Genomic DNA, 27,961 nt, shown 5'->3' on the forward strand with positions numbered 1-27,961 from the left:
GCTACATTTGGGTCCAGTAGCATCTTACGGACCTACAAGATCTTTGGATTATAAGCTTTTGAGAGTCAAACCCTCCTTGGTTAGATATACGGTGCCTCGGGTGACTGAAAATCTGAAATTGGCTCCCATCTGATTTCCTCGGGATTAGTGCACAATAGAAAGGATCGTAGACCCCTGTAAGGCTACCGGGTTCCCCGTGGCCGGGGATGAGGGGGGTCGGGTTGCCAGATCCAGGTTGTGAAATTCCTGGAGATTTGGGGGTGGAGCCAAGGGAAGACAGGGCCCTCCGTGGGGTAAAAAGGTAGCCCCTGTTCCGACTCTGGGGTGATGTCGTATCACAACGTTTTGACGGCAGAGTTTTTGACGGGGTGGTTTGTCGTTGCCTTCCCCAGTCATCTACACCAGGGGTGGCCAACGGTAGCTCTCCAGATGTTTTCCCCCCTACAGCTCCCATCAGCCCCAACTAGCATGGCCAATGGCTGGGGCTGATGGGAATTGTTGGCAAAAAAAAAAAAAACATCTTGAGAGCTACCGTCGGCTACCCCTGATCTACACAAGCTGGGGGCTCATTTGACCGACCTCGGAAGGATGGAAGGCTGAGTCAACCTCAAGCCGGCTACCTGAAAACCCAGCTTCCGCCGGGGATCGAACTCGGGTCGTGAGCAGAGCGGAGCCTAGGACGGCAGTTCTTCAGCTTTACCACCCTGTGCCACGAGGCTGTGCCACGGGGTGTACAGTACCATATTTCCCACCTTCCAGACATCCACTTTCTCTATGAGCCAACAGTGTGATGCGGTGGCTAAAAAGGCGAATGCAATTTTGGGCTGTATCAACAGAAGTATAGTGTGAAGTGAAGTATTGCGTGAAGTCTGGAGATGAGCTGTAATTCCAGGGGAACGCCAGGTTCCACTTAAAGGCTGGCATCTCTAGGGGGATGAGGGGTAGGGTTAAGGTTAGAAAAATCCTGGAGATTTGGGGATGGAGTCTGGGAAGGACAGGAACCTCGGTGTTATTTATTTATTTATTTATTACATTTGATTTATATCCCGGCCTCTCCGCAAGCGGACTCAGGGCGGCTCACAGTATCTGCACAATTAAACAAATAAAATATATAAAACCATAATTTACATTTCCAGTTTAAAAACGTATTACAATTCGAGATTATTAAAACCATTATATAGTGCTGAATACATGATAGCGGCATTCGAATTCCAAGCCGTGAGCACCGGCGTTCTGTGTGATGTCCGGTGGCGGCCATCTTCGTCAAGCCTCGAAGGCCTGCTTGAACAACTCGGTCTTACAGGCCCTACGGAACGCAGACAGATCCCGCAGGGCCCGTATGGCTTCTGGAAGGGCATTCCAAAGCTCTGGTGCTGCCACCGAGAAAGCCCTAGATCTTGTCACGCATAGCCTGGCTTCTTTTGGTCCGGGGACCGAGAGTAGGTTTTTTGCCCCTGAACGCAGTGCTCTCTGGGGGATATGCGGAGAAAGGCGGTCCCGTAGATAAAGGGCTTTAAAGGTCAATACCAACACCTTGAAGCGAACTCGGAACACAACAGGTAGCCAGTGCAGCTCTTTCAGCACTGGCTGAATGGGCTCCCATCGTGGCAGCCTCATCAGCAGCCGTGCCGCAGCGTTCTGCACTAGCTGTAGTCTCCGGGTTAGCGTCAAGGGTAGCCCCATGTAGAGAGCATTACAGTAGTCTATTCTTGAGGTGACCGTAGCATGGATTACCATGCTTTGGAGTCCACCCTCCAAAGCATCCACTTTCTCCAGGGGAAACTTGAGTTCTCTAGTCTGGAGCTGAGCTCTAATTCCAGGGGATCTCTCAAGTCCCACCTGGAGGCTGGTATCTCTAAGGCGGAAGGCAGGGGAGAGAAGCTTCGCCGCTGGGACAGTGCCCTGCGATGGTGGGAACGTCTGGCTGAACTTCTTCTCTTCCCCCTCCTTTCCCTGGGCAGGAAACGGTCATCGTGGAGCGCTGGTGGAAGGTGCCGCTGAGCAAGATTGGCCGCGAGCCTCGCATCAAGCACCGCCGGTTCAAGGTCTTCCGCCTGATAGAGGACACCAAGCACAGCCCTAAACAGCCGATGGAGCTCCTTCTCACGGATTCGGTAGAGGGTGCGTCCCAGTATTGTTCACTGGGCTTCCTTTTAAGCAGGAACACAGTTCTGGCAGGCTTGGTGTCAGGGGGCGGGGCCTGATCTAGGGGTCTTACTGGACCGTACGCTGAATATGAGCCAACAGTGTGGTGCGGTGGCTAAAAAGGCGAATGCAATTTTGGGCTGTATCAACAGAAGTCTAGTGTCCAGATTGCGGGAAGCGATGGTATCGCTTTGCTCTGCTCTGGTAAGACCTCACCTGGAGTCTTGCGTTCAGTTTTGGGCACCACATTTTAAGAAGGATAGAGACAAGCTGGAATGAGTCCAGAGGAAGGCGATGAAGATGGTGAGGGGTCTGGAGACCAAGTCCTATGAGGAAAGGTTGAAGGAGCTGGGGACGTTTAGCCTGGAGAGGAGGCGGCTGAGAGGTGATAGGATCCCCATCTTCAAGCCCTTGAAGGGCTGTCCTATAGAGGGGTTTGGAGACCAAGTCCTATGAGGAAAGGTTGAAGGAGCTGGGGACGTTTAGCCTGGAGAGGAGGCGGCTGAGAGGTAATAGGATCACCATCTTCAAGGACTTGAAGGGCTGTCATATAGAGGGGTCTGGAGACCAAGTCCTATGAGGAAAGGTTGAAGGAGCTGGGGATGTTTAGCCTGGAGAGGAGGCAGCTGACAGGTGACAGGATCACCATCTTCAAGTACTTGAAGGGCTGTCCTCTAGAGGATGGTGTGGAATTGTTTTCTGTGGCCCCTGAAGGGAGGACCAGAACCAGTGGGTTGAAATTAAATCAAAAGAGTTTCCGGCACAACATTAGGAAGAACGGTCAGAGCGGTTCCTCAGTGGAACAGGCTTCCTCAAGAGGTGGTGGACATTCCTTCCTTGGAGGTTTTGAAACGGAGGCTAGATGGCCATCTGATAGCAATGCAGATTCTGTGAATTTAGGGGGAGGAGTTTGTGAGTTCCCTGCATTGTGCAGGGGGTTGGACTAGATGACCCTGGAGGTCCCTTCCAACTCTGTGATTGTGCGATTCTATGTCTGTTAAGAGCGGTTCCTCAGTGGAACAGGCTTCCTCCTCGGGAGGTGGTGGGCTTTCCTTCCTTGGAAGTTTTCAAACAGAGGCTAGATGGCCATCTCACAGCAATGCTGCCATTTTCTCCAGAGGGACAGATCCTTCAAATTCATCTGTAATTTTGGAGTGGAGGGGGCTATCTCCAAGTTCCACCTGGAGGTTGGCAACCCTAGGCCCAACAGCACCCTCTTTTTATTCGTACCACCTGACTTGCAGAACTCAACTAGGCCTGGCTGCTTCCTGCTCTTCAACAGAACAGCAGCCACCGTATAGAAGACAGCACGGTGCAGCGGTTAGAGCTCTCTATGGTAAGGTCTGCGAGACCTGGGTTCAGATCCTCTTCCTTGCTGTGGAAGTTGGACGGCTGAATTTTGACCAGGCACGCACTTTCAGCCTGACCTGACTCACAGGGTTGCTGCTCAGAGAAAAAGGAAGAGAAAATAAAGCAGGGGTGGCCAAACAGCGGCTCAGGAGCCACATGTGGCTCTTTCACACATACTGTGTGGCTCTCAAAGCCCCCCCCACCCCCTCGGCCAGCCTGGAGAAGGCGTTGCTCTCTTTAAATGCATTCTCCAAGCCAAGCTAGCTGGTGGCTTGGGGAATGCATTTAAAGTTAAATGTGCTTTCTTTCCACCTCTCGCTCCCCAGCTATCTGCCTCCCTCCCTGCCTTCCTTCTTCTCTTCCCTCCCTCCCTCCCTCCCTTCCTTCCTTCCTTCCTTCCTTCCTTCCTTCCTTCCTTCCTTCCTTCCTTCCTTCCTTCCTTCCTTCCTTCCTTCCTCCCTCCCTTCCTTTCTTCCTCCCTTCCTTCCTCCCTCCCTCCCTCCCTCCCTTTCTCCTTCCCTCCCTCCCTCCTTTCCTTCCTTCCTCCCTCCCTCAGACCTCTGACCATTCTATGTGACTCTTAGTTAAGGAAGTTTCGCCACCCCTGGAATAACGTAAGCTGCTTTGGGGTCCCTTTTGGGGAGAAGGCAGGATATAAATGAAGTAAATGAAAACAATAAAAAAGGGATCCTCCCTCAACCCCCCCCCCCCCCCAGGCAAATGGTTGGTCCCTCGTTTCGTCAGTGAGGAAATGTGCAGCGTCCACGCTGTTTCGTTTCTCTCGACGTCATCGTCATCAGGACAGTTCGGCCCATCAAAGGCCACAAACGTGCCGCCGTTTTTGTTTGCAGGTCTGGGGGTCCGCGGCGACCTCGTTCTCGTGGACAAGTCCTACGGCCGCAACAAGCTCCTTGCCAACAACCTGGCCATTTACCCGTCTCCCGAAAACAAGAAGATGCTTGAGGAGGAAATGAAGGTGAGTCCCGCGTGCTGGCGCGAATCGAGTTGTTTGGACGCATCTGCGGTTCCCGGGCTGAGCCCAAAGGGAGGGACGAGAGAGGTCCGTGTCTTTCCGGAGCCCTGGGCCTTTTTCATCCTGCAAACACCACTGGAATTCTGACCCAGTGTGGCGGGTGCCACAAAATGGGTGCCGCAGAGGGCGGAGCCGGCCACCAAGTGACGGCTGGAGCCTGTCTGCAGTTACACAGCAACGAGGCTTGTGCTGCAGGTGGCAACAACCAAACCGCACAGCCAATCAAATCTCCAATGGCCCAATCAGAAGCCTCGTTGAGCAAAAGCTCCACCGGGCCCTGCCCACTTTCAGAAAGCCCTTCCGGGAAAGCTGTGGGTGGGCGCCACGTTGAGGAGGCTTGGTGTATTTTTTGGTCCCTCACCTGCTAAGCTACATCCTTTTAGAACCGCCGCAAGCGAGTTGTGCGGGATTTTGGAGAGAGTTGCGGAGTCGCATCAGTTCATTTTTGTCATTTGCTTTGGGCCATAAGGAAATTATATTATATTATCTGGGCTTTTTTTTTTCCTACAAAAAAGCCCAGATAATATAATATAAAATAATATAATATAATATAATATCTCTAATATAATATAATGGGAAAAGTCCAGAAAAGGGCAACTAGAATGATTAAAGGGTTGGAACACTTTCCCTATGAAGAAAGGTTGAAACGCTTGGGGCTCTTTAGCTTGGAGAAACGTCGACTGCGGGGTGACATGATAGAGGTTTACAAGATTATGCATGGGGTGGAGAAAGTAGAGAAAGAAGTACTTTTCTCCCTTTCTCACAATACAAGAACTCGTCGGCATTCAATGAAATTGCTGAGCAGACAGGTTAAAACGGATAAAAGGAAGTACTTCTTCACCCAAAGGGTGATTAACATGTGGAATTCACTGCCACAGGAGGTGGTGGCGGCTACAAGCATAGGCAGCTTCAAGAGAGGGTTAGATAAAAATATGGAGCAGAGGTCCATCAGTGGCTATTAGCCACAGTGTGTATATATATGTGTGTGTGTGTGTGTATATATATATATATAAATTTTTGGCCACTGTGTGACCCAGAATGTTGGACTGGATGGGCCATTGGCCTGATCCAACATGGCTTCTCTTATGTTCTTATGAAATTAATAAATTAGAAGGGACGGTTTTCAGTTTGTCCCCCTTTGGGGCGTCCTCTGAAACCTTCCCCCAGCACTTTACTCTCCCCCTGAGCATCTCTCCAGGCAGCCCCGTTTCTGGTCCCACCTCCAGTCGCAAAAAGATGGAGACAAGGCAGAGAAGAAAGGCTGCATATCCAAGAAAGGCTCCCCCCCTCCCACCCACCCGCCTTTAACTGCATGAGGGTCATGTGCTCTCCTGCCTTTTTGATCCAAGCCACAGTCCGTTCAGGGACTGTGGCAGGTATTTGTGAGTTTCCCGCCTTGTGCCGGGGGTTGGACTAAATGAGCCGGTTTGGTGTAGTGGTTAAGTGTGTGGACTCCAATCTGGAAGAACCGGGTTTGATTCCCCACTCCCCCACTCGCAGCTGCTTCCATGGCCTTGGGTCACCAGAGCTCTGGCAGAGGTTGTCCTTGAAAGGGCAGCTGCTGGGAGAGCTCTCTCAGCCCCACCCACCTCACAGGGTGTCTGTTGTGGAGAAGGAAGGGAAAGGAGATTGTGAGCCGCTCTGAGATTTGGAGTGGAGGGTGGGATATAAATCCAATAAGCAGTGAAGAGGCCAAGTTTGCAGATGACACTAAATTGTTCAGGGTGGTGAGAACCAGAGAGGATTCTGAGGCACTCCAAAGGGATCTGTTGAGGCTGGGTGAGTGGGCGTCAATGTGGCAGATGCGGTTCAGTGTGGCCAAGTGCAAAGTAATGCACATTGGGGCCAAGAATCCCAGCTACAAATACAAGTTGATGGGGTGTGAACTGGCAGAGACTGACCAAGAGAGAGATCTTGGGGTCGTGGTAGATAACTCACTGAAAATGTCAAGACAGTGTGCGTTTGCAATAAAAAAGGCCAATGCCATGCTGGGAATTATTAGGAAGGGAATTGAAAACAAATCAGCCAGTATCATGATGCCCCTGTATAAATTGATGGTGCGGTCTCATTTGGAATACTGTGTACAATTCTGGTCACCGCACCTCAAAAAGGATATTATAGTATTGGAAAAAGTGCAGAAAAGGGCAACTAGAATGATTAAAGGTTTGGAACACTTTCCCTATGAAGAAAGGTTAAAACACTTGGGGCTCTTTAGCTTGGAGAAACGTCGACTGCGGGGTGACATGATAGAGGTTGACAAGATAATGCATGGGATGGAGAAAGTAGAGAAAGAAGTCCTTTTCTCCCTTTCTCACAATACAAGAACTCGTGGGCATTCGATGAAATTGCTGAGCAGTCGGGTTAGAATGGATAAAAGGAAGTCCTTCTTCACCCAAAGGGTGATTAACGTTGAATTCACTGCCACAGGAGGTGGTGGCGGCTACAAGCATAGCCAGCTTCAAGAGGGAATTGGATAAAAATATGGAGCAGAGGTCCATCAGTGGCTGTTAGCCACAGTGTGTGTGTGTGTTTGTAAGGGGTGTCAGTGGCCTGAAGCTGTGCTAAGTGGTGTTGATTAGCTGAAGTTGTTCTAACTGCTGAACTGTGGCCACCAGCTGTACCTTCATTGGGAGTTACGGTCTTCTTATTTTAATCTGTATGTATTACGTTTATGAGATATCTTCAATTCGTTGTGTTTAATGTGATAGGTTTTATTTATTATTATTGCAATGTTTTGATGCTGTAAGCTGCCCTGAGCCCGCTTTGCGGGATGGGGCGGGATATAAACCGCAATTTAAATTACATTTTGTTTCATGTGTTTCCCCCACTATTTCCCCCCCCCCCCCCATATCTTCTTCAGGACGGGAATCTGGCAAAAACCCAGACGCAAAGCGGCACAAAGGTGAGCAGGCCTACTCATGTCATAGAATCCTAGAGTCGGAAGGGACCTCCGGGGTCATCTAGTCCAACCCCCTGCACAAGGCAGGAAACTCACAAAGACCTCCCCCTAAATTCACAGGATCCTCATTGCTGTCAGATGGCTATCTAGCCTCTGTTGAAAAACCTCCAAGGAAGGAGAGCCCACCACCTCCCGAGGAGGAAGCCTGTTCCACTGAGGAACCGCTCAAACGGTCTGGAAGTTCTTCCTAATATTCATAGAATAGAATCCTAGAGTTGGAAGGGACCTTCAGGGTCATCTAGTCCAACCCCTGCACAAGGCAGGAAACTCACAAATACCTCCCCCTAAATTCACAGGATCCTCATTGCTGTCAGGTGGCCATCTAGCCTCTGTTGAAAAACCTCCAAGGAAGGAGAGCCCACCACCTCCCAAGGAGGAAGCCTGTTCTACTGAGGAACCGCTCTAACAGTCATAGAATCATAGAGTTGGAAGGGACCTCCAGGGTCATCTAGTCCAACCCCCTGCAAAAGTCAGGAAACTCAGAAATACCTGCAACAGTCCCTGAACGGATTGCGGTTTGGACAAAAGACAGGAGAGCCCATGACCCTCTGCAGTTAAAGGTGTGTGGGGGGAATCGCAGCCTGCTTTCTTGCCTGCCTTGTCTCCATCTTTTTGCATCTGGAGGTGGGACCTGGATAGATGCTAAGGGGGGCTTCTGAACGGTGGTCAGATTTTCCAGGCATTCAAGGGGGAAACTTCGTTCGAGCCCAACCAGAAAAGAAGAAGACTGCAGATTTATAACCCACCCTTCTCTCTGAATCAGAGACTCAGAGTGGCTTATAATCTCCTATATCTACCTCCCCCCCACAAAAAACACCCTTTGAGGTGGGTGGGGCTGAGAGAGCTCTTGCAGCAGCTGCCCTTTCAAGGACAACCTCTTCAAGAGCTATAGCTCATCCAAGGCCACTCAACAAGCAGCAAGTGGAGGAGGGGGGAATCAAACGCGGTTCTCCCAGATAAGAGTCCGCATACTTAACCACTACACCAAACCATCTAGTCCAGCCTCCTGTCTCACACAGAGGCCAACCAGTTCCTCTGAAGGGCCAATAACAGGGCAGGCCTTCCCCTGAGAAGGACATCAGAAAAGCCCTGCTGGGTCAGACCAGTGAAGGTCCATCCAGTCCAGCCTCCTGTCTCATACAGTGGCCAGCCAGTTCCTCTGGAGGGCCAACAACAGGGCAGAGAGGCTGAGGCCATCCCCTGAGAAGAACATCAGAAGAGCCCTGCTGGGTCAGACCAGTGAAGGTCCATCCAGTCCAGCCTCCTGTCTCATACAGTGGCCAGCCAGTTCCTCTGGAGGGCCAACAACAGGGCAGAGAGGCTGAGGCCATCCCCTGAGAAGGACATCAGAAAAGCCCTGCTGGGTCAGACCAGTGAAGGTCCATCCAGTCCAGCCTCCTGTCTCATACAGTGGCCAGCCAGTTCCTTTGGAGGGCCAACAACAGGGCAGAGAGGCTGAGGCCTTCCCCTGAGAAGAACATCAGAAGAGCCCTGCTGGGTCAGACCAGTGAGGGTCCATCTAGTCCAGCCTCCTGTCTCACACAGTGGCCAACCAGTTCCTCTGGTGGGCCAACAACAGGGCAGAGAGGCCGAGGCCTTCCCCTGAGAAGACCATGAGAAGAGCCCTGCTGGGTCAGACCAGGGAGGGTCCATCTAGCCCAGCCTCCTTTCTCACACAGTGGCCAACCAGTTCCTCTGGAGGGCTAATAACAGGGCAGAGAGGCCGAGGCCTTCCCCTGAGAAGAACATTAGAAGAGCCCTGCTGGGTCAGACCAGGGAGGGTCCATCTAGTCCAGCCTCCTGTCTCACACAGGGGCCAGCCAGTTCCTCTGGAGGGCCAACAAGAGGGCAGAGAGGCCGAGGCCATCCCCTGAGAAAAACATCAGAAGAGCCCTGCTGGGTCAGACCAGGGAGGGTCCATCTAGTCCAGCCTCCTGGCTCACGCAGTGGCCAACCAGTTCCTCTGGAGGGCCAACAACAGGGCAGAGAGGCTGAGGCCTTCCCCTGAGAAGAACATCAGAAGAGCCCTGCTGGGTCAGACCAGGGAGGGTCCATCTAGTCCAGCCTCCTGGCTCACGCAGTGACCAACCAGTTCCTCTGGAGGGCCAACAACAGGGCAGAGAGGCCGAGGCCTTCCCCTGAGAAGAACCTCAGAAGTGCCCTGCTGGATCAGACCAGGGGGGGTCCATCTAGTCCAGCCTTCTGTCTCACACAGGGGCCAGACAGTTCCTCTGGAGGGCCAACAACAGGGCAGAGAGGCTGAGGCCTTCCCCTGAGAAAAACATCAGAAGAGCCCTGCTGGGTCAGACCAGGGAGGGTCCATCTAGTCCAGCCTCCTGTCTCACACAGTGGACAGCCAGTTCCTCTGGAGGGCCAACAACAGACACCCTGTGAGGTGGGTGGGGATGAGAGGGCTCTCACAGCAGCTGCCCTTTCAAGGACAACCTCTGCCAGAGCATGGCTGACCCAAGGCCATGCCAGCAGGTGTAAGTGGGGGAGTGCGGAATCAAACTTGGTTCTCCCAGATAAGAGTCCACACACTTAAACACTACACCAAACTGGCTCTCAAAGGTTACATGGGGCTGAGAGAGCTCTCCCAGAAGCTGCCCTTTCAAGGACAACTCCTGCCAGAGCTATGGCTGTCCCAAGGGCCATTCCAGCAGATGCAAGTGGAGGAGTGGGGAATCAAACCCGCTTCTCCCAGATAAGAATCCGCACACTTACCCACTACAACAAACTGGCTCTCTATTTACAGTGTAAATAAATATTTGTTTGTTATGATCGTGAGTCCCTCCGTACCACATAGTTTCCTCAAATGCCTTAGACCATGCTACTGCAAGAGGGGAGTCCAGGGAAGGGGGAAGGCATGCAGTTGGCAAGGGTGCCAATCCTCCAGGGGTCTCCCAAAGAAGGACTTTGGTCTCTGTGATAACCAGGTGCTGAGGACCTTGAGGCCAGACCTCAGAACTGGCAAGGGGGATTGGGAGTCCTGTTCCTCTCAGTCAGGAACCCCTAAATTGAGCAGGTGGTGGCAGCGCACCCTACTGGCAGGAAGATTAGCTCCCTCCAGGAGTTGGCAACCCAAAAGGGAGTTGACGGGACTGGGTCTGAAGGCTGAATCGGGCCGGTTCCACCACAGCCACCAACGCCATAGAGTTGTGCCTCAGGAGCTCCTTTTAACGATTCCCTGCTGTTCTTCCCTCCTAGACCGTACGTTTCCTGCAAACCTGCCACCTAGAGGTGGGGATGAAGAACAATGTCAAGTGGGAACTGACCCCCGAGATTGTAGCCCGCCATTTCCTCAAAAACGTGAGCCTTGCCATATTCTGTTTTACTTCATGCCTACTTTTAGATTTGGGGAGGGGCTGCAGCTCAGTGCAGGAGCCCTGCTGGATCAGACCAGGGAGGGTCCATCTAGTCCAACCTCCTGTCTCACACAGTGGCCACCCAGTTCCTCTGGAGGGCCAACAACAGGGCAGAGAGGCCGAGGCCTTCCTTTGAGAAGAACCTCAGAAGAGCCCTGCTGGGTCAGACCAGGGAGGGTCCATCTAGTCCAGCCTCCTGTCTCACACAGGGGCCACCCAGTTTCTCTAGAGGGCCAACAACAGGGCAGAGAGGCTGAAGCCTTCCTCTGAGAAGAACCTCAGAGGAGCCCTGCTGGGTCAGACCACGGAGGGTCCATCTAGTCCAGCCTCCTGTCTTACACAGTGGCCACCCAGTTTCTCTAGAGGGCCAACAACAGGGCTGAGAGGCCGAGGCCTTCCCCTGAGAAGAACCTCAGAAGTGCCCTGCTGGGTCAGACCAGGGAGGGTCCATCTAGTCCAGCCTCCTGTCACACAGTGGCCAGCCTGTTCCTTTGGAGGGCCAACAACAGGGCAGGGCGGCTGAGGCCTTCCCTGAGAAGATCATCAGAAGAGCCCTGCTGGTCAGACCAAGGAGGGTCCATCTAGTCCAGCCTCCTGTCTCACACAGTGGCCACCCAGTTCCTCTGGAAGACCAACAACAGGGCAGAGAGGCCGAGGCATTCCCCTGAGAACGTCAGAAGAGCCCTGCTGGGTCAGACCAAGGAGGGTCCATCTAGTCCAGCCTCCTGTCTCACACAGAGGCCACCCAGTTCCTCTGGAGGGCCAACAACAGGGCTGAGAGGCCGAGGCCTTCCCCTGAGAAGAACATCAGAAGAGCCCTGCTGGGTCAGACCAGGGAGGGTCCATCTAGTCCAGCCTCCTGTCTCACACAGAGGCCAGCCAGTTCCTTTTGAGGGCCAGCAACAGGGCAGAGAGGCTGAGGCCTTCCCCTGAGAAGAGCCCTGCTGGATCAGACCAGTGAGGGTCCATCTAGTCCAGCCTCCTGTCTCACACACCGGCCAGCCAGTTCCTCTGGAGGGCCAACAACAGGGCAGAGAGGCCGAGGCCTTCCCCTGAGAAGAACATCAGAAGAGCCCTGCTGGGTCAGACCACGGAGGGTCCATCTAGTGCAGCCTCCTGTCTCACACAGGGGCCAGCCAGTTCCTCTGGAGGGCCAACAACAGGGCAGAGAGGCCGAGGCCTTCCCCTGAGAAGAACCTCAGAAGAGCCCTGCTGGGTCAGACCAGGGAGGGCCCATCTAGTCCAGCCTCCTGCCGCACACAAAGGCCAGCCAGTTCCTCTGGAGGGTGAAGAACAGAGCACGGAGGCTAAGGCCTTTTCCTGATGTTGCCTTCTGGCTCTAGGTCTTGGAGGCTTTGTGCCTCTGAATGTGCAAGTTCTCCTCAGCCACCATGCCAAGTAGCCATTGATAGTCTTATCTTCCATAAATCTATCTCAGGGGTGGCCAAACTTGCTCAATGTAAGAGCCACATAGAATAAATGTCAGATGGTAGAGAGCAGGAAGGAAGGTGGGGAGGGAGGGAGAGGTGAAAAGAAAGCAACTTTAATTTTACATGCGTTCTCCAAACCACCCAACAGGGCGGCAGGGGCTTCAAGAGCCACACAAGATGTGTGGAAGAGCCACAGGTGGCTCCCAAGGAACAGTTTGGCCACCCCTGCTCTATCTAACCCCCCCCTTTAAAGCTGTTTATTCCTGTTGCCATCCCTACATCATCCAGCAGTGAATTCCACATTATAATCACTCTCCATGTAAAGTGGTATTTCCCTTTCCCCGTCCTGACCCTACTGCCCATCAGCTTCAATGGATAAAAACATAAGAGAAGCCATGTTGGATCAGGCCAGTGGCCCACCCAGTCCAACACTCTGTGTCACGTAAGAGAAGCCCTGTTGGATCAAGCCAATGGCCCCTCCAGTCCAACACTCTGTGTCACGTAAGAGAAGCCATGTTGGATCAGGCCAATGGCCCCTCCAGTCCAACACTCTGTGTCACATAAGAGAAGCCCTGTTGGATCAAGCCAATGGCCCCTCCAGTCCAACACTCTGTGTCACGTAAGAGAAGCCATGTTGGATCAGGCCAGTGGCCCCTCCAGTCCAACACTCTGTGTCACATAAGAGAAGCCCTGTTCGATCAAGCCAATGGCCCCTCCAGTCCAACACTCTGTGTCACATAAGAGAAGCCATGTTGGATCAGCCATGTTGGATCAGGCCAATGGCCCCTCCAGTCCAACACTCTGTGTCACATAAGAGAAGCCCTGTTCGATCAAGCCAATGGCCCCCCAGTCCAACACTGTGCACATAAGAACATAAGAGAAGCCCTGTTGGATCAAGCCAATGGCCCCTCCAGTCCAACACTCTGTGTCACGTAAGAACATAAGAGAAGCCCTGTTGGATCAGGCCAATGGCCCCTCCAGTCCAACACTCTGTGTCACGTAAGAACATAAGAGAAGCCATGTTGGGTCAGGCCAATGGCCCATCCAGTCCAACACTCTGTGTCACACAAGAACGTAAGAGAAGCCATGTTGGATCAGGCCAATGGCCCCTCCAGTCCAACACTCTGTGTCACATATAGAAGCCATGTTGGATCAGGCCAATGGCCCCTCCAGTCCAACACTCTGTGTCACATAAGAACATAAGAGAAGCCCTGTTGGATCAGGCCAATGGCCCCTCCAGTCCAACACTCTGTGTCACATAAGAACATAAGAGAAGCCATGTTGAATCAGGCCAATGGCCCCTCCAGTCCAACATTCGGTGTCCCATAATAACATAAGAGAAGCCATGTTGGATCAGGCCAGTGGCCCATCCAGTCCAACACTGTGTGTCACATAAGAACATAAGAGAAGCCCTGTTGGATCAGGCCAATGGCCCCTCCAGTCCAACACTCTGTGTCATGTAAGAACATAAGAGAAGCCCTGTTGGATCAGGCCAATGGCCCCTCCAGTCCAACACTCTGTGTCACATAAGAACATAAGAGAAACCATGTTGGATCAGGCCAATGGCCCCTCCAGTCCAACACTCTGTGTCACATAAGAGAAGCCCTGTTCGATCAAGCCAATGGCCCCTCCAGTCCAACACTCTGTGTCACATAAGAACATAAGAGAAGCCCTGTTGGATCAGGCCAATGTCCCCTCCAGTCCAACACTCTGTGTCACATAAGAGAAGCCATGTTGGATCAGGCCAATGGCCCCTCTAGTCCAACACTGTGTCACGTAAGAACATAAGAGAAGCCATGTTAGATCAGGCCAATGGCCCATCCAGTCCAACACTCTTGTGTCACACAAGAACATAATAGAAGCCATGTTGGATCAGGCCAATGGCCCCTCCAGTCCAACACTCTGTGTCACGTAAGAACATAAGAGAAGCCATGTTGGATCAGGCCAATGGCCCATCCAGTCCAACACTCTGTGTCACACAAGAACGTAAGAGAATCCATGTTGGATCAGGCCAATGGCCCATCCAGTCCAACACTCTTGTGTCACACAAGAACATAAAAGAAGCCATGTTGAATCAGGCCAATGGCCCATCCAGTCCAACACTCTGTGTCACATAAGAGAAGCCATGTTGGATCAGGCCAATGGCCCCTCCAGTCCAACACTCTTGTGTCACACAAGAACATAAGAATCAGGCCAATGGCCCCTCCAGTCCAACATTCGGTGTCCCATAATAACATAAGAGAAGCCATGTTGGATCAGGCCAGTGGCCCATCCAGTCCAACACTGTGTGTCACATAAGAACATAAGAGAAGCCCTGTTGGATCAGGCCAATGGCCCCTCCAGTCCAACACTCTGTGTTACATAAGAACATAAGAGAAGCCCTGTTGGATCAGGCCAATGGCCCATCCAGCCAACACTCTGTGTCACATAAGAACATAAGAGAAGCCATGCTGGATCAGGCCAATGGCCCCTCCAGTCCAACACTCTGTGTCACATAAGAACATAAGAGAAGCCATGTTGGATCAGGCCAATGGCCCATCCAGCCAACACTCTGTGTCACATAAAAACATAAGAGAAGCCCTGTTGGATCAGGCCAATGGCCCCTCCAGTCCAACACTCTGTGTCACATAAGAACATAAGAGAAGCCATGTTGGATCAGGCCAATGGCCCATCCAGTCCAACACTCTGTGTCACATAAGAACATAAGAGAAGCCATGCTGGATCAGGCCAATGGCCCATCCAATCCAACACTCTGTGTCACATAAGAACATAAGAGAAGCCATGCTGGATCAGGCCAATGGCCCCTCCAGTCCAACACTCTGTCACATAAGAACATAAGAGAAGCCATGTTGGATCAGACCAATGGCCCATCCAGTCCAACACTCTGTGTCACATAATAACATAAGAGAAGCCATGTTGGATCAGGCCAATGGCCCCTCCAGTCCAACACTCTGTGTCACATAAGAACATAAGAGAAGCCATGTTGGATCAGGCCAATGGCCCATCCAGTCCAACACTCTGTGTCACACAGTGGCCAAAAAAACCAGGTGCCATCAGGAGGTCCATCAGTGGAGCCACGATATTAAAAGTCCACCCACTTTGCCCCCCCCAAGCACCAAGAATACAGAGCATCACTGCCCCAGACAGAGTTCCATCAATACGCTGTGGCTAATAGCCACTGATGAACCTCTGCTCCGTACGGTTATCCAATCCCCTGTTGAAGCTGTCTGTACTGGCAGCTGCCGCCACCTCCCGTGGCAGTGAATTCCAAATACTAGGATGCCCTCTAGTATTTGTGGAGAGGAAGAAGAAGAATTGCAGATTTATACCCTGCCCTTCTCCCTAAATCAGAGACTCAGAGTTGCTTACAATCTCTGTTAGGTGGGTGGGGCTGAGAGAGCTCTCACAGCAGCTGCCCTTCCAAGTACAACTCCTGAGATATTTATGGCTGACCCAAGGCCATTCCAGCAGCTGTAACTGGAGGAGTGGGGAATCAAACCCAGTTCTCCCAGATAAAAGTCCGCGCACTTAACCGCTATACCAAACTGGAAGAAAAAATTTTTTGTCCACTCCCTCCATCCTGTTCAAAATTTTATAAACCTTTCTCATGGGCCCCATTAGTTGTCTCTGTTCTAAAGTAGAAAGTCCCAGACACCTCATCCTTTCCTCCTAGGGAAGGTGGTCCAACCCCGTAGAAGAAGAAGAATTGCAGATTTATACCCTGCCCTTCTCTCTGAATGAGAGACTCAGAACGGCTCACAATCTCCTTTGCCTTCCTCCCCCACAACAGACACCCTGTGAGTTAGATGAAGATATTGGATTTATATCCCGCCCTCCACTCCGAAGAGTCTCAGAGCGGCTCACAATCTCCTTTCCCTTCCTCCCCCACAACAGACGCCCTGTGAGGTAGAAGAAGATATTGGATTTATATCCCACCCTCCACTCCGAAGAGTCTCAGAGCGGCTCACAATCTCCTTTCCCTTCCTCCCCCACAACAGACACCCTGTGAGGTAGATGAAGATATTGGATTTATATCCTGCCCTCCACTGCCAAGAGTCTCAGAGTGGCTCACAATCTCCTTTCCCTTCCTCCCCCACAGCAGACACCCTGTGAGGTGGGTGGGGCTGAGCGGGCTCTCACAGCAGCTGCTCTTTCAAGGACAACTTCTGCGAGAGCTCTGGCTGACCCAAGGCCATACTAGCAGGTGCAAGGGGAGGAGTGGGGAATCAAACCTGGTTCTCCCAGATAAGAGAGCTCTGGCTGACCCAAGGCCATCCCAGCAGCTGCAAGTGGAGGAGTGGGGAAGCAAACCCGGTTCTCCCAGATAAGAGAGCTCTGGCTGACCCAAGGCCATTCCAGCAGGTTCAAGTGGAGGAGTGGGGAAGCAAACCCGGTTCTCCCAGGTAAGAGAGCTCTGGCTGACCCAAGGCCATTCCAGCAGCTGCAAGTGGAGGAGTGGGGAATCAAGCCTGGTTCTCTAGATAAGAGTTAGCGCACTTAACCACTAAATCAAATTGGGGTATTACTGTACAGGGGCATTATAATCTCCGCTGTTTTGTTTTCAATCCCTGATGTAAGTACTTGCCATGTTCTGTTTGCAGCTCAAGGTCATGGTTCCCCCATATGCCGTGAAGCTGCCGGATGAGCCCATTACTCGGTGGGGCGAATACTGGTGTGAAGTCACGGTAAGGACCGCTCTCTGAGGACCTTCATACCTGAGCGCGGTGCTCTGTAGGCTGTGGGGCTGAATTCTGTGCACGGCGCTGCAAACGTGCGTATGATCGTTTGCTCGAGACAGACATTGATCACGGTATAGATCAGGGGTGGCCGAACTGTGGCTCTTTCACACATACTGTGTGGCTCTTGAAGCCCCCACTGCCCCCATTGGCCGCCTTGGAGAAGGCATTTGTCTCTTTCAATCACTTCGCCAAGCTAGCTGGTGGCTTGGAGAATGCATTTAAAGTTTAGATTGCTTTTTTTCCACCTCTCCCTCCCTCCCCATCTATTTGCCTGCCTGTCTCCCTCCCTTCCTCCCTCCCTCCCTCCCTCCCTTCCTTCCTTCCTCCCTCCCTCCTTTCCTCCCTCCCTCCCCCCTTCCTTCCTTCCTTCCTTCCTTCCTTCCTTCCTTCCTTCCTTCCTTCCTTCCTTCCTCCCTTCCTCCCTTCCTCCCTTCCTCCCTCCTTTCCTCCCTCCCTCCCTCCCTCCCTCCCCCCTTCCTTCCTTCCTTCCTTCCTTCCCTCCCTCCTTTCCTCCCTCCCCCCTTCCTTCCTTCCTTCCTTCCTCCCTTCCCTTTCCCTTCCCCTTTCCCCTTCCCCTTTCCCCTTCCCCCTTTCCCCTTTCCCCTTCCCTTCCCTTCCCTTCCCTCCCGCTCTCAAACATCTGAGGTTTATACGTTAAGCAAGTTTGACCACCCATGATAGAGATTAGAGATGGCCAAACTTGCTTAAGTTTAGTGCCAGTTTGGTGCAGCAGTGAAGTGCGCAGACTCTTATCTGGGAGAACCGGGTTTGATTCCCCACTCCTCCACTTGCAGCTGCTGGAATGGCCTGGGGTCAGCCAGAGCTCTCTTATCTGGGAGAACCGGGTTTGATTCCCCACTCCTCCACTTGCACCTGCTGGAATGGCCTTGGGTCAGCCAGAGCTCTCTTATCTGGGAGAACTGGGTTTGATTCCCCACTCCTCCACTTGCCCCTGCTGGAATGGCCTTGGGTCAGCCAGAGCTCTCTTATCTGGGAGAACCGGGTTGGATTCCCCACTCCTCCACTTGCACCTGCTGGAATGGCCTTGGGTCAGCCAGAGCTCTCTTATCTGGGAGAACCGGGTTTGATTCCCCCCTCCTCCACTTGCACCTGCTGGAATGGCCTTGGGTCAGCCAGAGCTCTCTTATCTGGGAGAACCGGGCTTCATTCCCCACTCCTCAACTTGCACCTGCTGGAATGGCCTTGGGTCAGCCAGAGCTCTCTTATCTGGGAGAACCGGGCTTCATTCCCCACTCCTCCACTTGCAGCTGCTGGAATGGCCTGGGGTCAGCCAGAGCTCTCTTATCTGGGAGAACCGGGTTTGATTCCCCACTCCTCCCCTTGCACCTGCTGGAAAGGCCTGGGGTCAGCCAGAGCTCTCTTATCTGGGAGAACCGGGTTTGATTCCCCACTCCTCCCCTTGCACCTGCTGGAAAGGCCTTGGGTCAGCCAGAGCTCTCTTCTCTGGGAGAACCGGGTTTGATTCCCCCCTCCTCCCCTTGCAGCTGCTGGAATGGCCTTGGGTCAGCCAGAGCTCTCTTATCTGGGAGAACCGGGTTTGATTCCCCCCCTCCTCCCCTTGCAGCTGCTGGAATGGCCTTGGGTCAGCCAGAGCTCTCTTATCTGGGAGAACCGGGTTTGCTTCCCCACTCCTCCCCTTGCACCTGCTGGAAAGGCCTGGGGTCAGCCAGAGCTCTCTTATCTGGGAGAACCGGGTTTGATTCCCCACTCCTCCCCTTGCACCTGCTGGAAAGGCCTTGGGTCAGCCAGAGCTCTCTTCTCTGGGAGAACCGGGTTTGATTCCCCCCTCCTCCCCTTGCAGCTGCTGGAATGGCCTTGGGTCAGCCAGAGCTCTCTTATCTGGGAGAACCGGGTTTGATTCCCCCCTCCTCCCCTTGCAGCTGCTGGAATGGCCTTGGGTCAGCCAGAGCTCTCTTATCTGGGAGAACCGGGTTTGCTTCCCCACTCCTCCCCTTGCAGCTGCTGGAATGGCCTTGGGTCAGCCAGAGCTCTCTTATCTGGGAGAACCGGGTTTGATTCCCCCCTCCTCCCCTTGCAGCTGCTGGAATGGCCTTGGGTCAGCCAGAGCTCTCTTATCTGGGAGAACCGGGTTTGATTCCCCACTCCTCCCCTTGCAGCTGCTGGAATGGCCTGGGGTCAGCCTGAACTCTCTTATCTGGGAGAACCGGGTTTGATTCCCCCCTCCTCCCCTTGCAGCTGCTGGAATGGCCTTGGGTCAGCCAGAGCTCTCTTATCTGGGAGAACCGGGTTTGCTTCCCCACTCCTCCCCTTGCAGCTGCTGGAATGGCCTTGGGTCAGCCAGAGCTCTCTTATCTGGGAGAACCGGGTTTGATTCCCCCCTCCTCCCCTTGCAGCTGCTGGAATGGCCTTGGGTCAGCCAGAGCTCTCTTATCTGGGAGAACCGGGTTTGCTTCCCCACTCCTCCCCTTGCAGCTGCTGGAATGGCCTTGGGTCAGCCAGAGCTCTCTTATCTGGGAGAACCGGGTTTGATTCCCCCCTCCTCCCCTTGCAGCTGCTGGAATGGTCTTGGGTCAGCCAGAGCTCTCTTATCTGGGAGAACCGGGTTTGATTCCCCACTCCTCCCCTTGCAGCTGCTGGAATGGCCTTGGGTCAGCCAGAGCTCTCTTATCTGGGAGAACCGGGTTTGCTTCCCCACTCCTCCACTTGCATCTGCTGGAATGGCCTTGGGTCAGCCAGAGCTCTCTTATCTGGGAGAACCGGGTTTGCTTCCCCACTCCTCCACTTGCATCTGCTGGAATGGCCTTGGGTCAGCCAGAGCTCTCTTATCTGGGAGAACCGGGTTTGATTCCCCCCTCCTCCACTTGCAGCTGCTGGGATGGCCTTGGGTCAGCCAGAGCTCTCTTATCTGGGAGAACCGGGTTTGATTCCCCACTCCTCCCCTTGCAGCTGCTGGAATGGCCTTGGGTCAGCCAGAGCTCTCTTATCTGGGAGAACCGGGTTTGCTTCCCCACTCCTCCACTTGCATCTGCTGGAATGGCCTTGGGTCAGCCAGAGCTCTCTTATCTGGGAGAACCGGGTTTGATTCCCCACTCCTCCCCTTGCAGCTGCTGGAATGGCCTTGGGTCAGCCAGAGCTCTCTTATCTGGGAGAACCGGGTTTGCTTCCCCACTCCTCCACTTGCATCTGCTGGAATGGCCTTGGGTCAGCCAGAGCTCTCTTATCTGGGAGAACCGGGTTTGATTCCCCCCTCCTCCACTTGCAGCTGCTGGGATGGCCTTGGGTCAGCCAGAGCTCTCTTATCTGGGAGAACCGGGTTTGATTCCCCACTCCTCCACTTGCAGCTGCTGGGATGGCCTGGGGTCAGCCAGAGCTCTCTTATCTGGGAGAACCGGGATTGATTCCCCCCTCCTCCACTTGCAGCTGCTGGGATGGCCTTGGGTCAGCCAGAGCTCTCTTATCTGGGAGAACCGGGATTGATTCCCCCCTCCTCCACTTGCAGCTGCTGGAATGGCCTGGGGTCAGCCAGAGCTCTCTTATCTGGGAGAACCGGGTTTGCTTCCCCACTCCTCCACTTGCACCTGCTGGAATGGCCTTGGGTCAGCCAGAGCTCTCTTATCTGGGAGAACCGGGTTTGATTCCCCACTCCTCCACTTGCACCTGCTGGAATGGCCTTGGGTCAGCCAGAGCTCTCTTATCTGGGAGAACCGGGTTTGCTTCCCCACTCCTCCACTTGCACCTACTGGAATGGCCTTGGGTCAGCCAGAGCTCTCTTATCTGGGAGAACCGGGTTTGATTCCCCACTCCTCCACTTGCAGCTGCTGGAATGGCCTTGGGTCAGCCATAGCTCTCTTATCTGGGAGAACCGGGTTTGATTCCCCACTTCTCCACTTGCACCTGCTGGAATGGCCTGGGGTCAGCCAGAGCTCTCTTATCTGGGAGAACCGGGATTGATTCCCCACTCCTCCACTTGCACCTGCTGGAATGGCCTTGGGTCAGCCAGAGCTCTCTTATCTGGGAGAACCGGGTTTGATTCCCCACTCCTCCACTTGCAGCTGCTGGAATGGCCTGGGGTCAGCCAGAGCTCTCTTATCTGGGAGAACCGGGTTTGCTTCCCCACTCCTCCACTTGCACCTGCTGGAATGGCCTTGGGTCAGCCAGAGCTCTCTTATCTGGGAGAACCGGGTTTGATTCCCCACTCCTCCACTTGCACCTGCTGGAATGGCCTTGGGTCAGCCAGAGCTCTCTTATCTGGGAGAACCGGGTTTGCTTCCCCACTCCTCCACTTGCACCTACTGGAATGGCCTTGGGTCAGCCAGAGCTCTCTTATCTGGGAGAACCGGGTTTGATTCCCCACTCCTCCACTTGCAGCTGCTGGAATGGCCTTGGGTCAGCCATAGCTCTCTTATCTGGGAGAACCGGGTTTGATTCCCCACTTCTCCACTTGCACCTGCTGGAATGGCCTTGGGTCAGCCAGAGCTCTCTTATCTGGGAGAACCGGGTTTGATTCCCCACTCCTCCACTTGCACCTGCTGGAATGGCCTTGGGTCAGCCAGAGCTCTCTTATCTGGGAGAACCGAGTTCGATTCCCCACTCCTCCACTTGCACCCGCTGGAATGGCCTTGGGTCAGCCAGAGCTCTCTTATCTGGGAGAACCGGGTTTGATTCCCCACTCCTCCACTTGCACCTGCTGGAATGGCCTTGAGTCAGCCAGAGCTCTCTTATCTGGGAGAACCGGGTTTGATTCCCCACTCCTCCACTTGCAGCTGCTGGAATGGCCTTGGGTCAGCCAGAGCTCTCTTATCTGGGAGAACCGGGTTTGATTCCCCACTCCTCCACTTGCAGCTGCTGGAATGGCCTTGGGTCAGCCAGAGCTCTCTTATCTGGGAGAACCGGGTTTGATTCCCCACTCCTCCACTTGCAGCTGCTGGAAGGGCCTTGGGTCAGCCATAGCTCTCTTATCTGGGAGAACCGGGTTTGATTCCCCACTTCTCCACTTGCACCTGCTGGAATGGCCTTGGGTCAGCCAGAGCTCTCTTATCTGGGAGAACCGAGTTCGATTCCCCACTCCTCCACTTGCACCCGCTGGAATGGCCTTGGGTCAGCCAGAGCTCTCTTATCTGGGAGAACCGGGTTTGATTCCCCACTCCTCCACTTGCACCTGCTGGAATGGCCTTGGGTCAGCCAGAGCTCTCTTATCTGGGAGAACTGGGTTTGATTCCCCACTCCTCCACTTGCAGCTGCTGGAAGGGCCTTGGGTCAGCCAGAGCTCTCTTATCTGGGAGAACCGGGTTTGATTCCCCACTCCTCCACTTGCAGCTGCTGGAAGGGCCTTGGGTCAGCCATAGCTCTCTTATCTGGGAGAACCGGGTTTGATTCCCCACTCCTCCACTTGCACCCGCTGGAATGGCCTTGGGTCAGCCAGAGCTCTCTTATCTGGGAGAACCGGGTTTGATTCCCCACTCCTCCACTTGCAGCTGCTGGAATGGCCTTGGGTCAGCCAGAGCTCTCTTATCTGGGAGAACCGAGTTCGATTCCCCACTCCTCCACTTGCCCCTGCTGGAATGGCCTTGGGTCAGCCACAGCTCTCTTATCTGGGAGAACCGGGTTTGATTCCCCACTCCTCCACTTGCAGCTGCTGGAATGGCCTTGGGTCAGCCAGAGCTCTCTTATCTGGGAGAACCGAGTTCGATTCCCCACTCCTCCACTTGCACCCGCTGGAATGGCCTTGGGTCAGCCAGAGCTCTCTTATCTGGGAGAACCAGGTTTGATTCCCCACTCCTCCCCTTGCAGCTGCTGGAATGGCCTTGGGTCAGCCACAGGTCTGGCAGAGGTTGTCCTTGAAAGGGCAGCTGCTGTCAGAGCTCTCTCCAGCCCCACCCACCTCACAGGGCGTCTGTTGCGGGGGAGGAAGGGAAAGGAGATTGTAGGCCGCTCTGAGACTCTGAGATTCGGAATGAAGGGTGGGATCCAATATCTTCTTCTTCTTCTTTAATGTAACAGCCACATAGAATAAATGTCATATGTTTGAGAGGAAAGGAAGGAAGGAAGGAAGGAAGGAAGGAAGGAAGGAAGGAAATAGATGGGGAGGGAGGGAGAGGTGGAAGGAAAGCAACTTCAACTTTAAATGCATTTTCTAAGCCGCTGGCTGGCTTGGTGTGGAGAAATGATTTAAAGAGAGAAATGCCTTCTCCAAGCCGGCCAACGGGGCAGCAGGGGCTTCGAGAGCCACACAATGTGTGCGAAAGAGCCACGGTTTCGCCACCCCTGGTATAGATCAAGATGGGTGGCCGGGTTAGTTTGTCTGTAGGAGTAAAAAAGAGCCAGAGGCCAGCAGCACCTTCATGACTAACAAACTTTGGGCAGGGAGATGAGCTTAGGTGAGTCCTGGCTCGCTTCTTCAGACGCTCGCTTCCTCTCTGAAGACATGAGCGCTGCCTCACGAAAGCTCCTGCCCCATCGCAAATTCTGTTAGTCCTTTAGGAAGAACTTCCTGACCGTTAGAGGGGTTCCTCTGCGAAACAGGCTTCTGCGAGAGGCAGTGGGCTCCCCTTCCTTGGAGGTTTTTCAACAGAGGCTGGATGGCCGTTTGACAGCAATGATGAGTCTGCGAACTTAGGCAGTTCATGAATCATAAGAGTCCTAGAGTTGGAAGGGACCGCCAAGGTCATCTAGTCCAACCCCCTGCACAATGCAGGAAACTCACAAAGACCTCCCCCTAAATTCACAGGATCTTCATCGCTGTCAGATGGCCATCTAGCCTCTGTTGAAAAACCTCCAAGGAAGGAGAGCCCACCACCTCCCGAGGAAGAAGCCTGTTGCGCTGAGGAATCGCTCTTAACAGTCACAGAATCATAGAATAGAATCCTAGAGTTGGACGGGACCTCTAGGGTCATCTAGTCCAACCCCCTACACAAGGCAGGAGACTCACAAACACCTCCCCCTAAATTCACAGGATCCTCATTGCTGTCAGATGGCCATCTAGCCTCTGTTGAAAAACCTCCAAGGAAGGAGAGCCCCCCACCTCCCGAGGAAGCCTGTTCCACTGAGGAACGGTCAGGAAGTTCTCCCTAATGTTGAGCCGGAAACTCTTCTGATTCAGTTTCAACCCATTGGTTCTGGTCCTTCCTTCTGGGGCCACAGAAAACAATTCCTCACCCTCCTCTATAGGACAGCTCTTCAGCTACTTGGAAGATGGTAATGCCATCACCTCTCAGCCTCCTCCTCTGAGAAGAGCAGGAACGGTTGCATCAGTGCTTCGTACTCGTGGCCTTTTCTTACACGCTGGGGGAAATACCGATGGCCCTTTGGGGGTTGGTCAGCAATTTTTCTCCAGGCCGCTTTAGCCGGGGATCGTGGAAGCTTTTGCTGTCTTCTAGCCATGGACTAGGGGTCACTGGGGATGTGTGTGGGGGGGGGGGAGAGGTCTTTGTGTGTTTCCTGCCTTGTGCAGGGGGTTGGACTCGCTGACCCTGGAGGTCCTTCCAGCTCTAGGATTCTGTGATTCTAAGTTTTCACAGGCTTCCCCCGGAGGTGGTGGGCTCTCCTTCCTTGGAGGTTTTTCAACAGAGGCTAGGTGGCCATCTGACAGCGATGAAGATCCTGTGAATTTAGGGGAAGGTCTTTGTGAGTTTCCTGCATTGTGCAGGGGGTTGGGCTAGATGACCCTGGAGGTCCCTTCTGACTCTAGGATTCCATTTAATATCTTCCCCCCCCCCTCCAGCCCAACTCTATGATTCTATCCTCCTAAGATGCTACTGGACCAGGGGTGGCCAAACTGTGGCTCAGAGCCACATGTGGCTCTTTCTCACATATTGTGTGCCTCCCGAAGCCCCCAACACCGTCGGCCAGCTTGGAGAAGGCATTTCTTTCTTTAAATCATTTCTCCAAGCCAAGCCAGCTAGTGGCTTGGAGAATGAATTTAAAGTTGAAGTTGCTTTCTTTCTGCCTCTCCCTCCCTCCCTCCCTCCCTCCCTTCCTTCCTAGAGAGCCAATTTGGTGTAGTGGACTCTTATCTGGGAGAACCGGGTTTGATTCCCCACTCCTCCACTTGCACCTGCTGAGATGGCCTTGGGTCAGCCATAGCTTTCATAGAAGCTGTCCTTGAAAGGGCAGCTGCTATAAAAGCACTCTCAGCCCCACCCACCTCACAGGGTGTTTGTTGTGGGAGGGGGGAAGGTAGAGGAGATTGTGACCACTCTGGGACTTTGAGATTCAGAGTATAGGGTGGGATATAAATCCAAAACCTCCTTCCTTCCTTCCTTCCTGTTTGGTGTAGTGGTTAAGTGTGCGGACTCTTATCTGCGAAAATTGGGTTTGATTCCCCACTCCTCCACTTGCAGCTGCTGGAATGGCCTTGGGTCAGCCATAGCTCTGGCAGAGGTTGTCCTTGAAAGGGCAGCTGCTGTGAGAGCCCTCTCCAACCCCACCCACCTCACAGGGTGTCTGTTGTGGGGGAGGAAGGGAAAGGATATTGTGAGCCCCTCTGAGACTCTTCGGAGTGGAGGGCGGGATATAAATCCAATATCTTCATCTACCTCACAGGGTGTCTGTTGTGGGGGAGGAAGGGGAAGGAGATTGTGAGCCGCTCTGAGACTCTTCGGAGTGGAGAGCGGGATATAAATCCAATATCTTCATCTACCTCACAGGGTGTCTGTTGTGGGGGAGGAAGGGGAAGGAGATTGTGAGCCGCTCTGAGACTCTTCGGAGTGGAGGGCGGGATATAAATCCAATATCTTCATCTACCTCACAGGGTGTCTGTTGTGGGGGAGGAAGGGGAAGGAGATTGTGAGCCGCTCTGAGACTCTTCAGAGTGGAGGGCGGGATATAAATCCAATATCTTCATCTACCTCACAGAGTGTCTGTTGTGGAGGAGGAAGGGAAAGGAGATTGTCAGCCGCTCTGAGACTCTTCGGAGTGGAGGGCGGGATATAAATCCAATATCTTCATCTACCTCACAGGGTGTCTGTTGTGGGGGAGGAAGGGGAAGGAGATTGTGAGCCGCTCTGAGACTCTTCGGAGTGGAGGGCGGGATATAAATCCAATATCTTCATCTACCTCACAGGGTGTCTGTTGTGGGGGAGGAAGGGGAAGGAGATTGTGAGCCGCTCTGAGACTCTTCGGAGTGGAGGGCGGGATATAAATCCAATATCTTCATCTACCTCACAGGGTGTCTGTTGTGGGGGAGGAAGGGGAAGGAGATTGTGAGCCGCTCTGAGACTCTTCGGAGTGGAGGGCGGGATATAAATCCAATATCTTCATCTACCTCACAGAGTGTCTGTTGTGGAGGAGGAAGGGAAAGGAGATTGTCAGCCGCTCTGAGACTCTTCGGAGTGGAGGGCGGGATATAAATCCAATATCTTCATCTACCTCACAGGGTGTCTGTTGTGGAGGAGGAAGGGAAAGGAGATTGTGAGCCGCTCTGAGACTCTTCGGAGTGGAGGGCGGGATATAAATCCAATATCTTCATCTACCTCACAGGGTGTCTGTTGTGGGGGAGGAAGGGAAAGGAGATTGTGAGCTGCTCTTAGACTCTTTGGAGTGGAGGGCGGGATATAAGTCCAATATCTTCATCTACCTCACAGGGTGTCTGTTGTGGAGGAGGAAGGGAAAGGAGATTGTGAGCTGCTCTTAGACTCTTTGGAGTGGAGGGCGGGATATAAGTCCAATATCTTCATCTACCTCACAGGGTGTCTGTTGTGGGGGAGGAAGGGAAAGGAGATTGTGAGCCGCTCTGAGACTCTTCGGAGTGGAGGGCGGGATATAAGTCCAATATCTTCATCTACCTCACAGGGTGTCTGTTGTGGGGGAGGAAGGGAAAGGAGATTGTGAGCCGCTCTGAGACTCTTCAGAGTGGAGGGCGGGATATAAATCCAATATCTTCTCCTGTCTTGTGGCTCTCAAACATCTGATATCCTTGTCTTGTGGCTCTCAGATATCTGACATTTGTTTTATGTGGATCTTACAATTAAGCAAGTTTGCCCACCCCTGTACTGGACCTTGGTTCTTTTCGGTCGATCGCAGGAGGCTGGGCTGTTGGATTTATATAAAACGTTCATTAACCACCTTTCTACCTTGCGGGATTGGAGGGGTCCTACGTGGTGCGGGTCTCGGCGGGCCAGGTTCCGGGGCCCTCATGGACCACAGTCACCTTCACCGTGGAGATGAAGACCACCAGCTGGGTTTTCTGGTCCTATCTCTGCCCCCTTGTGCCTTCCAGGTCAACGGCCTCGACACGGTCCGGGTCCCCATGTCGGTGGTGAGATTCATGCTGCCCAAGACGAAACGCTACAAGCACTGGCTGGCCAACCAAGAGGCCCTGAATGCCTCCACCGCCTCTCCGTGACGCCCTCTTAGGCCCCGAGGAGATTGGCGGGCGGGAAGACTCTCGAGCGCGGAAACGCTCTGCACAAAATAACCGTTTTTCACAACCGCTCTGCACAAAACAACTCCTAGAGCGGAGCCTATCACCTCCGGGCATCTGGACAGCAAGCCTGGAACGTTTGTGGAGGCATTGGAAAGGTAGTACTGGAGAGTGGTCGTACGAGGCGTGTGTGTGCGTGGAGGGATGAGACTCCCTTTCGCCCAGTTTCCCTCTCTCTGCCAAGTGGATGTTCCTCTCTTGGGTGGGGGTTATCAAGGCAGATCTGGGTTAGGTTATTAAACCGCTTCACGCCTTTCCCAATTGCAGAAGTCCGGAGCGGTTTTGAATCATAATAAAAATATTTCTGCCACCCCGTCCGCTCTCGCCTGTGGTAATCTTGGGGGGGGGTGTTCACACTGGGCTGCGGATAGAGGCCAGTGGCTCAGTGGAAGAGTTTCTGCTTTCTACACAGAAGGTCCTGGGTTCAAACATCGGCATCTCCAGTTAGAAGGACCAGGCAGGAGGTAATGGGAAAGACGTCTGGCTGAGACCCTGGAGAACTACTGCCAGTCTGAGTAGACATAAGATATAAGAGAAG

The 27,961-nt window shown here is 53.4% G+C and overlaps 1 protein-coding gene across 1 annotated transcript; it reads left to right on the top strand.

The window, feature by feature from the left end:
- Positions 1-1,937: 1,937 nt before the first annotated feature.
- On the top strand, positions 1,938-27,737 carry MRPL9 (mitochondrial ribosomal protein L9; the record flags this gene model as incomplete). Its single annotated transcript, XM_060257858.1, has 6 exons — positions 1,938-2,121; positions 4,347-4,471; positions 7,389-7,430; positions 10,695-10,796; positions 16,884-16,967; positions 27,220-27,737. Coding segments are annotated over 6 exons (663 nt in total), but the record flags the coding sequence as incomplete, so codon positions are not given.
- Between the last annotated feature and the right edge of the window lie 224 nt (positions 27,738-27,961).

The sequence above is a fragment of the Heteronotia binoei genome, chromosome 1, assembly GCF_032191835.1.
Source record: "Heteronotia binoei isolate CCM8104 ecotype False Entrance Well chromosome 1, APGP_CSIRO_Hbin_v1, whole genome shotgun sequence".
NCBI classification, from domain to species: Eukaryota; Metazoa; Chordata; class Lepidosauria; order Squamata; family Gekkonidae; genus Heteronotia; species Heteronotia binoei.